This window comes from Aptenodytes forsteri, unplaced genomic scaffold (genome assembly GCF_000699145.1).
Source record: "Aptenodytes forsteri isolate BGI_AS27 unplaced genomic scaffold, ASM69914v1 Scaffold119, whole genome shotgun sequence".
Lineage (NCBI taxonomy): Eukaryota > Metazoa > Chordata > Aves > Sphenisciformes > Spheniscidae > Aptenodytes > Aptenodytes forsteri.
Window position 1 is genome coordinate 10,000,786 of NW_008796165.1, and position 12,525 is coordinate 10,013,310.

Here is a 12,525-nt window from a genome sequence, read left to right on the forward strand (position 1 = left end):
CTCCCGGCACGCCCCGCGCTGCCCAAACCCGCGCGGCCGCCGGCCCCCGCCCGGCCCGCTGCCCTCGCCGTGGGGCGTCCCCCCATGGGGAAGCGGGGGCCCGGCGCAGGGTCGGACCCCCGGCCAGGGCTGGGGACGGGTCATGAGGCAGGGGACAGGGCCTGGGGCAGGGGAGACCCCCCCAGTCACGGCTGAGCGGGGTATGGGGCTGGGGACAGGCCCTTGGCAGCTCTGTGGTGGAGGTGCTGTGGTGGCCAGTGTCCCTCAAGCAAGGGGCTTGCCCTGGTGCCTTTGGGTTGGGGAGCAGGAGCAAAACGCCTCCGGACGCCTCTCTTGGGCACGCTCATGATGTTGTTTTCGGTTCTAGTGAACCTGACAGCGCAGGTGTCTCCCACAGAAACCCCAAAGTGAAGTGCAGTCCACTTTCTAGAAGGAAGAGGGAGATACCCCCCTCTAAAACACGTCTTGCTCTCTAAAACCCTGGCAGAAAATTCCTCTCCTCCCAATCTCCATGAGGAAACAGTGGGAGGGAAGGTATATAAAGTCTGTGAGGAAGATAAAAGGCATTATTTAAGATAAAATCTGTGATGTCCCTCAAGAGGTGTGCTGTTTGAGAGGACAGTGGCAGAGGTGCCCCGCAGGCAGTGACTGCCCCAGGAGGTGCTGATGCAGCGCAGTGCCGTCAGGGACACCGGGGTGGCACAGAGAGACCCTGCCACAGCACCGCGGGGTTCAGAGAGAAACATGGTGTCAAGGTGTTTCGTGAGGACACTACCACGGTGACGTACCACACTAACGTGTCAAATGGCGCCTCTTTGTCAGCAGGACAAACAGTCACCTTTGCCTTTAGCTGCCACAGGAGATACTCGGGAGCACCAGGCTGTGAGGGATTGCTGCATCAAGGTTCAGAGCTCAGCTATGGCAGGCAGCCACACCTTGTAGTTTCTCCTTCAGACAACGCACAGGCTTTGTTTTGAACTCAGTTCATTTTTTTGTCCCACTGCTTTTATTGAAAGACTGGTCTGAAACTTCCCTGCTTTGATGTTTGAAAATGGCCTCCTGATTTCCAGCCTAAATTTATTCACGGCCAAATTATATTTGTTGCACTTGTGCCTTCTTACATCTGAGTTGATCTTATCTGCTTTTGTTTACTGATTTGTCTGCTGACTGGAATTACGCATGGAAAAGAAGTTTTCCATGCTCTAAGAGAGGTTATTTTAACCTCTTTGAAGGAGCTAAATAATTATTCTTGATCTGAGTGTGATCAAGTGCAGGGCTTATTGGATAAGAGCATCATTTATTCATAAGGGGATATTTATACCTTCAGTGTAAATACTGTTTTGAAATTGTTTTTATGAAGACCCATTAAAAGTATTTCTAATGTTTTCCATGTTCTGCTCTTGTTTTTGTAAGGCCCTGGGCAGCAAGCAGGGAGTAGGTGAGCTCAAAGATTGCAATGTGAAACCGTGCTTTAAAACAGAAGAGTGAATCACCATTAAGATTATGGTGAAATCACCTGTGTACCTAGTGATGCCAAGCATAGAAAACACAGGAATCAGAAGGGGATGAGGGAAGGGGAGACAGATGTTTTAAATGCTGACTTTTTAAATTTTAGCTATTTTAGGTGTGAGCAAAACATCATCCAACAATCTATGTAGGCTTAGGAAAACATCATCTGCAAATCTGGTTTGAAAAGCTAAGATTCCCTTGGTGTCTTTGGTAAGACTAAAATCCCTGGTCTCTTCAATTAAATTAACATTTTAAGTGTGTTTTAGCTGTTACTGCTTCTTAAAAAAGCAGTCCGCTTCCCTTCCTCTCCTCCCTCCAGCTCCTGCCATCCCATCCGCCCACTCATGCCATTCTGGGCACGCTGTGCAGTACAAATGCTTCTCCTGTCACTCAGTAAAACAGGTTGGGGAACTGATCTGACTGAAGAATTGGACTGTTTTTTAGATCAATTTTTTTCTGCCTGGATCAGCTCTCTGGTGGAGTTCACCCCACACACGCTTGTGTAAGTGGGGTGCAGGGAGCAGGGCAGGGGCCTCTCATTGACTGTGCCGGAGATACCCATCTCCTTGGTGAGAGCTCACCACAGATCGCCCTGCCGATACTGTGCAGGACTCTCTTCGTTACCAAGCAGGATTTAGTAAGAACTGTGCAAAGGCTTTTGGACGAAAAAAGAATGAAAAGATGCAGCTGTTTGTCTAAGGAGACAGCTAAAAGGGACATGATAATAATGTACAGAGCATTCGAGCTGCAGACAAAAGTAGGCTGAAAACTTCTGTCTCCGTAAGAAAAGTATCAAGAGGCATTCAGTGGAAGCAAAGAAAGGCACTGAAAAGCATTAGAAAGCCCTTTTTTCACGCGAGCTCTCATAGCCCTGGTACTGACTGCCACAGAGCTGCTGTTGAGTGGTACCAGGATGTCGAAAGGACAGGCATTTTAATAGTCATAGTTATGAAAGCTAATAAAGAACTTTGGGAAGGCTGCAGCCTTCTTAATTCAATAAACAAACCAGCCCATGGTTACTAGGAATTACGAGTACCTTTCCCTAATCACCTACCTTCAGGTTTCCTGCACGTTTGTTTGGCACAGAGCTGGTACCGTCAGAAACGGGAGGTGGTTTCAGAGGGTTGGAGGGATGTGGTGTTCAAACTGCTGTGTGAGAAGCTCCCTCTACTGAGAAAACCAAAGTATATTCGGTCGCCTTGAAGGAAAAGCCTGCTGGGGGACATAGGCCGGAGTGGGGCTTTCTGTGTGACACTGACAGGTTGGCACGTGTTGTTCTGGATATGGGCTGAACGAATCTTGAGAGCTTTCGTACATCCAGTAATTGAGGAAAAATGTCAAACTTCAGCTTGAAGGAAAAAATACAGGGGAATATTATCAGCTGTTTTATAGACTGATGATATCAGACCAACTGCCAGAATATTCCAGAGGGATGACACATACTTAGGTATCACCTCTGAAAGAAAAAAGTCGCTTTGTGGCACAGCAAGATTTTAAAGCCAGCCTGGTCTGGGGAGTGCTCTGTGCCTTTCTCAGGGGGAGCAGGGCTGTAACGGGCAGGAGAAGCTTGTACCTGGCAGCCACGTGCTGGGATTGGGGTACATTTCCAAGGAATAGGGGGAAGGGTGGCCAAACACTGCTAAACCCTTTTGATAGTGTAAATCTAAATGGAAAATAGCTGGTGTGACAGTCCTACCTGTCTGAAGATCAGGGACTTAGGAACTGGAGTGGCTCCATGTGACCTTTCTCTACCTGGATGCACATTTGCAAGGCCCAGGAGATTTCAAAAGACAGCAGAGACATTTCTACTGATGTTTGATTCATGAAACCTGCATGCTGTACCTTAGAAAACCTCTTTAGAGGGTGTATGGGAAGAATGTGGTTTATCTTATGTTGCTTGATTGCCCAGCTTCCAGATGCTGTTTTTTGAAAGGTATTTAGCAATAGAATATCCATTATCCAGGACCTGCTTCTCAGGTTTCACAAATATTTCGCGTGAGGGAGTAGAGATGCATGACGACTTGAGGAGGAGGAGGGCAGAGGGTTTAGTACAACAACTGTAGCTGTGGTGGCTGTCGGAAAATCGATCAAAAAGGGACAATGGGTTTATAGTTACTTTAGAAATGGCCAGGTAGCTCTCAGGGAAAGTGAAACACCATCTGAAGGCTTAGAGAAGGATCTTCAGGATGATTAGGCTATTTTAGGTGTAGGTGGACCTAATCTGATGTGGAAGGACTTGTTTAACATCTGTGATGGGGAAGGGTTTCCCGGTGGCTGTAGCCCAGCCTGCTCAACACACCTGGTCCTCAGGGTGACTTTGCTCTTCCTTCCTTGCCTTCCCCTTGTCCTCTCAAGGCTGCACTCACCCTGTTTGCACTGGGAAGGGCTTCTCCAAGAGAAGGAATAACTCTGGTGCTGCAAGGCAGGACAAGGAGCCAAGGATGCCTGGGCTGTACCCTATGTGCTTGCATACTGGCTGTGTTGCATGGCCCCGCTCCTCCAGCAATGAGTTATTGTAGACAGCTGGTGGAACCCCAGTTGTCGTCTTGGGAGGAAGCAGATGTAGGGTGTGAAGTGAAATCTGGAACATTAGCGATGGCAGAATGGGGCCCATCCTTCGGTGGCTGTGCACTGCGTCAGGAGGCAAGGTCAGCTGCTGGTCAGCATGTTCACAGAGCTGCTGAAAAAAAACCATGCTGCAGAACGTGCGAGAGCTTTCGTGTATTCTCTCTGACGTGTATTAAATCCAGCTTTACAACTGCCTGTGAAAAGACACGCTGTCTGGGATTTATAAAAAGAATCACTTGTCAAAACAGAGAGCCGGGCTGGGAAAGGAATTCAGCCCTCCCTTCATTGTCACTGGGGCCAGCGTCCTCAGCAGCAAAAATGAAATGGCTGGGGCAAACTAGCTGGCATGGTGAGCTGGTTGCTGAAGGACCTGGGGTTCCAGCACTGAAACTACAAACTGAGGGAGGCCGCACTCCTCGTGGGTGAGCAGTGGAGGAGAGCGAGCTCACGGGCAACCATCAGTTGGCTTCATGGCCCCTCTGGGCATGAGGCTGTCCGAGAGTGAGGAGGGGCAGCAGTTGGAGAAGTGGTGTCGGTCCCCTGTCTCCTTCCATTGGTGAGATCCTGGAGACACCGACTGTGCTGGGCATCAGAAAGGAGCTGCAGTCACTGAAAGGCCCACCCTGTGCACTAAATATGTTATTTCAGACTCATGATGTATATATATATCTCCATATAATGGACACGGGTGCCAGTGGTCTCCAAGATGCCCAGGGTGAACTTTGTCGTGAAGGCAATTGTGAACCATGGCTGGTGATGAACGTCTCCAGGATACCTTCTCTCGTCACTTGCCTCTGGCCTCCTCTTGCCTGGAGTGGCAAATGCTGTGGGAACATGCAAAAAGCATTCGGGGCTAACGTGGCCATGAAGGCTTGCCAATGTCACCAGAGGAAAACACTGGAAGTTATTTTTCTGTACAGGCTACATTTTTCTCCCGTTTTCAGCTCCCAGCAAATCTGCGTGTGTGTTTAGCCTCCCGGTACCAGATGTACTTGTGGGCCCTTTTCCTCCAAATAAAGCTAAGACTTTCACTGCCTTGGCCGTCACCATTCTCTCCGTCTGGTGCTGTCACTCCGTCACCTGTCTGCTTTCATTTATTTCAACGTTTTAAAAATTTCATGGGCCCACTCCCAGATGATGTAAACTGATAAAACTCCAGGCCGTGCTCCAAAAACATCAGTGTAACTGTAGGATCTAGCCCTTTGGGTTTACTTACCTATGCCAAAGAAAAATAGAAAAGCTGTAAGCAAAGCAAAAAAGGAAAAGAACGGCTGAAAAAAACCAGTTTAAAATGTTGGTTATATAAGAGTTGTATAGCTATTATAGTTACCTAGCATATCCTTTTCATAAGCGAAGCAATCGCAGCCAGATAAGTTAATAATTAAGGGTGACAAAAATATACCATTGTTCCAATAATAAGGAACCGTATTAGTCTTATTGAAGATAAATGGAGGCGTATTTAATATGGTTCAGTGCTATGCTGATAGACTACAAATGCCCCTTTTTCACTAGAAAACTCAGTATAAAATCAGGTCAAAAGCTGATTGCCGATATTTGTTAAGGCATTTTACTTCCCTCCAAGTTGCTTGCCTCCTTTCGACGGCAGATGTGCCTTGGTGGCAATCCACGTTGGGAAGCGACTCCCATGTGTATGGAGCTGAGCAGAAGGAAGCTGGAGGCTTTGAGAAGAGGGTCCTGCCCCTTTCTATCGAGCGACAAGACGTGCTCCCGTGTGTGGATCATCTCATGGAGATACGGAACGATTTCAGACTGAGGACTGAATAAATAGACTGGTCCTCACCCCTGCAAATAAGCGATCGGCAAAGGTGTCTGCATGGGAAGGTGATGAAGGTGTGATTGCTCAGTCTCCTTTAATACAAGAAATTCCTGTAAAATTCAGTTTGGCAGACTTGATTATAGCAATACCTAGTAAAATGAGACAGTGATTTCAGTACCTCCTGACACAATCAAAACCCATTTTTTTCATACCTCTAGCAAGCGCAGAAATGTGATGGCTGCAAAACTGTGCCGATGGGGAGCAGTGGCCTTTCTATACCCCACACAGAAATCCTGTGACTCCCAAAATAGATCTTAGAATGGGTAAACGCACAGATCCTGCCTCCAGCTCACGTTAAAACCTAGGTGTGCTTCTCAAGCCTCGTGTGCTGAGCTGGAGACTCACAACTGCTTTCTGTCTCCTTCTGCCCTTCTCCATCCTCGTCGAGGCCCATTTTTTTACAAAATGCTTAAGAAAAGCATCGGGAGATCAGCCAGCAATAAACCATTGTCATCCCAGAGCGGTTAATTACCATTATCTCTAGTATCAGCTAAGAGCCTGTAATAAGCTCTGAACTTTCATTGCATGGAGGTGTCCGTTCACATCCTGACCGATGGAGATTATGGGGCTGGGATGAGCTCTCCCTCCTGCTGGAAGTAGCACAGTGAATCACCGAGGGAGGAGAGTTTCATCCCTCTGCGAGGCAAGGAGTCGCCCGCCAACAAGAGTTGACAGTTTTCTGGCACAGGAGTATTTACACCTCCGGGGAAGTGAAACTACACTCTTTCAAATAAGATGAGTAGCCAGGCTAGCTCCTAGATAAGGAAAGGACAGGATACATTTGGGGGAGAATGATTAACTCTCTGGGTCCCAGATGACTTCACAGGGAAGCCGATGTTCTCCATCAGGGATGGCAGGTCTCTGTCTCAGGGATGCTACTTCTTATGGGTGCTTTCTCTGAGGTCCTGCCACAGTCTGAGATGCTGATGGTAAGTCATCTGGATATGGGAGATAGAGACCTTTTTTTTCAGTCTGAAGGTAAGTAATTTAGGCAATGTCTTCCATGTGTTTCTTCACGTGCATCTTTATAAACGTCTGTTACTCACCTTCACGTCCTTCTCTTTCTCCCAGGCCAGTATAGGGACTGTTTTTCTCTGACACATCAAGGGAAGAGATAGGAGCAACCTGCTCCTACACCTCCATAGGAGAAAGCTTCCACTACTGCTGTTTCTTTCAGGAGTAAATCAGGAGAACGTATTTGGATTGGGGCCTTAAACTACAGAGCTAGCCAGAGTGTGAGCCAAATTCACCATTGAGGGAGCCACGGCACTGCCGTTGGCTTCGTTGGAGATGTGTGTTGATATCCGCAGTCAGCCTGTCTCTGACACTTTTAATGCCATTACGGAGAAGTTGCAGCCCTTTATTTCCCAAACTCACCTCCTGTCATTTTTGCAGGATTTTGAAATTGTCTCCAGTTACCTAGAAATTCGGGTAAGAAGATGTAAATATTCCAGGTTAACAGCGAGGCAAGGTATGCAGGCAGAAATAACAGCTTTTACTAGGTCAATGGATGATATTGCAGACAAACTTTGAAGAAAGCAGACAAGCTTTTGGGCACAGCAGTAGAGCCAGAGCAACATCACTGCTGCTGGAAGGAAGAGTGACATTCACTGTTTGAAACGGAGACCACGTGGTGTGAAGAAAAGAGAAGCAAGCTAAACAACACCTACCTCCTAAGCTGGCGTAAGAAACACAGCACCTTTCCCATACGCCTCACCACCTATAACCCTCAGACACCAGGTGCTGCCCCAAATACTCTGACCTGCAGAAGGGCTTTTGTGCCTGAAAGCCTGTTTGTTTTTTTTCCAGCTATATATCCCTTAGACTAATAAAAAGTGCTCCCTCTCCTTTCAGCCATACCTTGCGTATCTCCTCAGGCTGTCATGCCTGCAACAAAAGTCTTGCAGGGTTTGCTGGCAGCATAATATTCCTCAGCAACCTCCCAGCACAGTGCACTGATGTAAGCAAGTGCTTGTGGGCAGCCCCATGCCAGATCAGGAGGTGAGATAATGCAGGGGACACTGGGAAAGGAAACCAGCCGTGGAGCATCTGGGATGGGTGTGTGTTGGACACTGAGGGCTTCCCTGTGGCTCCGCACATGGTGGCAATAAGAAGAGCTAGATGGTTGCCCTATCCTCTTGCTAAAAATCATAATTAATGCTACTTTTAAGCTTCTCTTTTGCATTTTTATGCTAAAAAAAATAAAAATAAGCCCATTACCTACTCCCTGGAGACCACTGTAATAGCTGAGCGCAGTGGAGACATGAAGACTGCATAGGGTCTTGGGGATGTCAGGGTAGCTGGACTTCATCCCGCGTGTAATGCCGAGTTCACTGGAAAGCAAATTTAGCCAGTTTTGTCTTTGATTATAAGTGCGTGCTACTTTTTTGACCATCAGGATTTGGAATCAAGGATACACAGGAGCTCCATCTTCAGATATTCAATGTGTGGAGTAAAGCTAACTGCTGCCATGTTTCAGCAGCCAGCACAGATCTTTGATAGCTCCCTCTGTTCAGGTGTGATGGCTGCACTCACGACCGGCATCAAGCTTGACTGAAGAGCCTACAAGGCTGAAAATCGATGTTTCTTCACCGCAAACCAGATGGCAGCTCATGCTCTAGCAGAGCCGCAACATCTGCAGCGTGTAAAACACGCTGGGTGGTGGGTTATGTGCGCGTTAGCACAACGGTTGTACCTCTTCCCAGAGAAAGAAGCTCAGACCTGAAACGTGCAGAGCACGTGGGGCCTCCCTAAGGCAAAAATCTCCAGGAGCTCAAGAAAAGTTTTGCCTGACTAAAGATTAAGCATAGGCATCAGGATTTAACTCTTTCTTTCCCCCACCCCTTTTAAGGCGAATTTCAAATCCTTTGCAGATTTTGGTGGAAAGCTTCTAGGAAGCTCTTACTGTCCCGATTTGCAACACAGAAATTTCCTTTGCAGGAAACCCACAACTTTATCATGCCCGTTCATCTACACAACAGCCTCAGCGGGAGGTGGCACGTCAGCCTGGTGCTCCTGTACTAACACAAGTCCCAAATGAAGAGCAGAAGGAATTTGAGATCCTTGCTCATCCATAAAGCTCTCTGTGGATGAGGGTATCTGTACTTCTCCCTTTCCGGGACTTCCCACCACAGCCACGTTCCTCAGCATGGTGCAGCTTTACAAACTGCTGGTTAGGACACCGTTATGGTCAGGTTAGCACACATTTAAGCTTTAAAACACTCAGCGGTTTTGGGTCCAGAGGCTTGCTAGATGATGGACATAGCTAGTGCAGAAACCATTTCAGAAACAGATATTAAACAAGTGATCGAGCTGAATGTAGCTTATACACCTCTTGCTCTTCTGTTATAATTCAAATCCAGTAAAAGCCATTGGAACTAAGTAATAAGATATATTACGTACAAAATGGGCTTCTGGAGTCAATAAAGTCTCAGGGCAAAAACATAGCTGTCCACAGAAAGAGTACTTCTTGGTGAATCTGGCCAAAACAAACAAACACCACTTTGTGGTCATGGGGATGATCACCTTCCACATCCAAATGCAAGGCTTTTCCTGCTGGAGAGGAAGAATGAGTAGTCCCAAACACTCCAGCTTCCCATATAGCAGAACCACCAAAGACAGATCGATGGCCAGCTGCAGGTTCAACTCCAAATAAGTGTAAGGGCACTGGTGAACATTGCATCATTTGAAGATGTAGGACATATTTTCAATGCCTAGATTTACTTACTGGATTAGGTAGGAGTGCCTGAGCCAGTCTATCAACTAATGCAACTAATTAGGCATTTTAAAAAGATGCAAATTAAGGCAAAGATAAACAGCAGGAGGTTTCTCCCTTGCTTTACGTGTGCCGGGTGCAGGAACTCCTTCCCATCTGCGCATCCTCACGGCTGCGTGCTGTAGCCCCTTATCAGCTTGGCAGGCTGCACCCACCTCTGCTGTGCCCAGTGGCCTGTGCTAAGGGGAAACGCGAGGTGTGCCAGCCCCTTTGGGAATGGCTTCTCTATGGATCTAGACAACGTGGGCACCTTATGCCTGCAGAGATGTGTCCCCTAAGCCCTCATTAGTGGCTCTTTAGTGGCTCTGTCATGGGTGGCAGCACCACCCTGAGCGGTGCTTGTCGGGGGCAGCTGGGCGCGGGGAGAGTGGCCCGGGTGCCAAAACACGGATGGAGACCTGTGACCTGGCCCAGGGTGTTGACACTCCCGTCCGAGGTATGAGGGCCCTGGCAGGGAGCCTGGGCTCCTCTTCTCTGGACTTGGTGCCCTGGTGCATCCAAATTCACACTTGACTTGGTGGTCTGGTATCAACCACCTTGTTGTGATGGGGCAGAAAGTGCATGCATGCGCATGCGCGCACACAGAGAGGTATTGAAAAAGCTAACTTATTTAGACTGATTATAACAGTGAAATACACTATTTTACATGCGATTTGCTGCAGCAACAAAATGTGGTGAACGGTGAATCAAAAAGCAGTACTTTTCTGTGCCAGCAGCGTTGATCAGGCACAGCATCCTTACCTGGGGGAGGCAATTACTGGAACAATCTCTCTTTCTCTGTTCCTCCTTTGTTCCTGTTCTTGCAGGGGCTGTAACTGTCTTTTATATCTTCTTGTTTTCTCCACTGCGGTTTCACTGTGCATGGGATGTTTTACATATTTTTGTACAGATATTCTGTCTTTATTCTGGAGAAGCCCTTTGCCCGTGCCCTGTGATGCGTTGCAGCACCTTGTCCACCAGCAGGAAAGTTCTCAGAGAGGGAAAATGAAGTTTGGCCAAGGTGCTGCTAAGCAGACAGAGGTGCTGGCACTCTTCTGTGATGGGCACACTCAGCACTTACAGCTTCTGCCCTGTTGCAAAATGTTTGTTGTGAGTTTGTGGCTGCCTGTAGGCCAGCTCTCTGGGGAAGACACAAGATGCCAGCTAGTTATGGGGCTGGAGGACCAAAGGGCCAGAGCAATGTGTTGGCACTGAGACACCTCACGCTCTGCAGCCCTGTGCTAGGAAGAGCACACAGAGCCATGTGCAAACACTGTCTTGAAGTGCTTCAGAAGCCATTTGACAATCAGATTTCCGTTAAACATAATATCCGAGCAGGTAATGAGCAGAAGACGATGTTTCATGGTCCTTTAATAGGGGAACTGGTGATTCACAGTGCCTGCGTCACTCATGGATGCTAACGTGAGTGCTCAGCACTGGTGTATCTGCGACAGAGGAATCCAGTTGTTCGCTCCTGGGATCCCCGGGGCCAAACTCTGTCCTGCCAAGGAGTGATGACCACAGTGTTTCGAGGAGGTGTGGGATTTGTTGTTGGGGATTTGCACCTTGGGGTTCAAGGACCCTGCTGCATCCCAGCCCAGGGGGTGAGGCCATGCTGGGGTGCTGGCTTCGGGGACTCCTGCCTCATGTTCCTCTGCGATGGAGACCCAACCTGCTACAGGGCCAGCCCCGTGTGAACCAGCCCTTCCCGTGCCTCAGTTTACCATTTGTCAAACGCCTCAGTGTCTGCAGGTAAAAGGGGCTGCACACTCACACGTTTTCAGCTAGGCTGAGTGGCTGCCAAGCATACATGAAGCAGATACGAATTTCGCAACGGGGCTTTGCATCAGTCCCTGCAGTCTGTGCAGATAAACCCTTAGCTGCTTTTGAACCAGCAAGGTGAGGAGCTGCAAGCAGCGCAGGAACAGCAGCCCAGGGTTCAGCTACGGCGCAGATGTATCCATAGAAATGGCTTTGTCTGTCAGTGATGCTCAGCTGTAGCTCAAGAGCAATGCAATGGATCTGTGAGAGTGCACAGCAATAGCACAGAGCAGCACGACAGCTGCTAATAAAATCTACCTCCACCTGTGTGACGAGGAAGCGTGCATGAAGCCAGGTGCCAGTCATACGGACCATCCTGAACCTCAGATCAGAGCACCCTCGGCTTGTTTAACATCCAGGTATCCTCATGGATGCTGCAGGGCAAAAAGATCCAGCTGGAACGGGAAAAAAGGGGCAATACTGGCATTTGACAGAGAGGTGAGGAGAACTGAAGCGGTCACAAAGCAAGCTTGTGGCAGAGATCCCCCCATGCTGCAGCGTGGGTGTCCCACCCATAGGACAGTGATGTCCCATCTGTGGGGTACTGGTGTCCCACCCACGGGGTAGTGATGCCCACAGGGCAGAGGTGTCCCACCCACGGGGTAGTGATGCCCTCTGCAGCCCTCTCCAGGTCCCTGATACGTCTGTTCCCTGGCTCCTGTGCCCTGTGCCTGACCGGGCTCTGTGCTACCCGTCCCTTAGGAGCACGGGGTACCTCTCATGGGCTCTGCAGCCCGAAGCTCTCTCCAGGTCCCTGATACGTCTGTTCCCTGGCTCCTGTGCCCCGGGGGTGACCGGGCTCTGTGCTACCCGTCCCTTAGGAGCAGCACCAGTGCCACCACCGCTCGAACCAACACACCCGGGGCACTTCCAGCCTTACCGACCTTCCCTCCCCAGCACTCGCCGACCATGAGATTCCCCCCCAGCGAGTCGCCTCCTTAACGAGCAGAATACAGCAATACAGTGCCTGCGGGGAGAGTTTCCTTTGCCTTTTTCTTTCTCTCTTTTTTCTTTCCCCAGGGCCGGGGCTGCGGGC

At 49.0% G+C, this 12,525-nt stretch overlaps 1 protein-coding gene across 1 annotated transcript in view; it reads right to left on the reverse strand.

Annotated features, from left to right (window-relative positions):
* Positions 1–8,225, reverse strand: part of DHCR24 (24-dehydrocholesterol reductase) — a 19,097-nt gene extending 10,872 nt beyond the window's left edge. The window contains exons 1-2 of the mRNA XM_009287499.2: positions 8,139–8,225; positions 6,961–7,008 (exon numbers count right to left, since the gene is read on the reverse strand). Of these exons, the coding sequence (XP_009285774.1) occupies positions 6,961–7,008; positions 8,139–8,225 (135 nt within the window). The remainder of the gene's footprint in view (positions 1–6,960; positions 7,009–8,138) is intronic.
* Between the last annotated feature and the right edge of the window lie 4,300 nt (positions 8,226–12,525).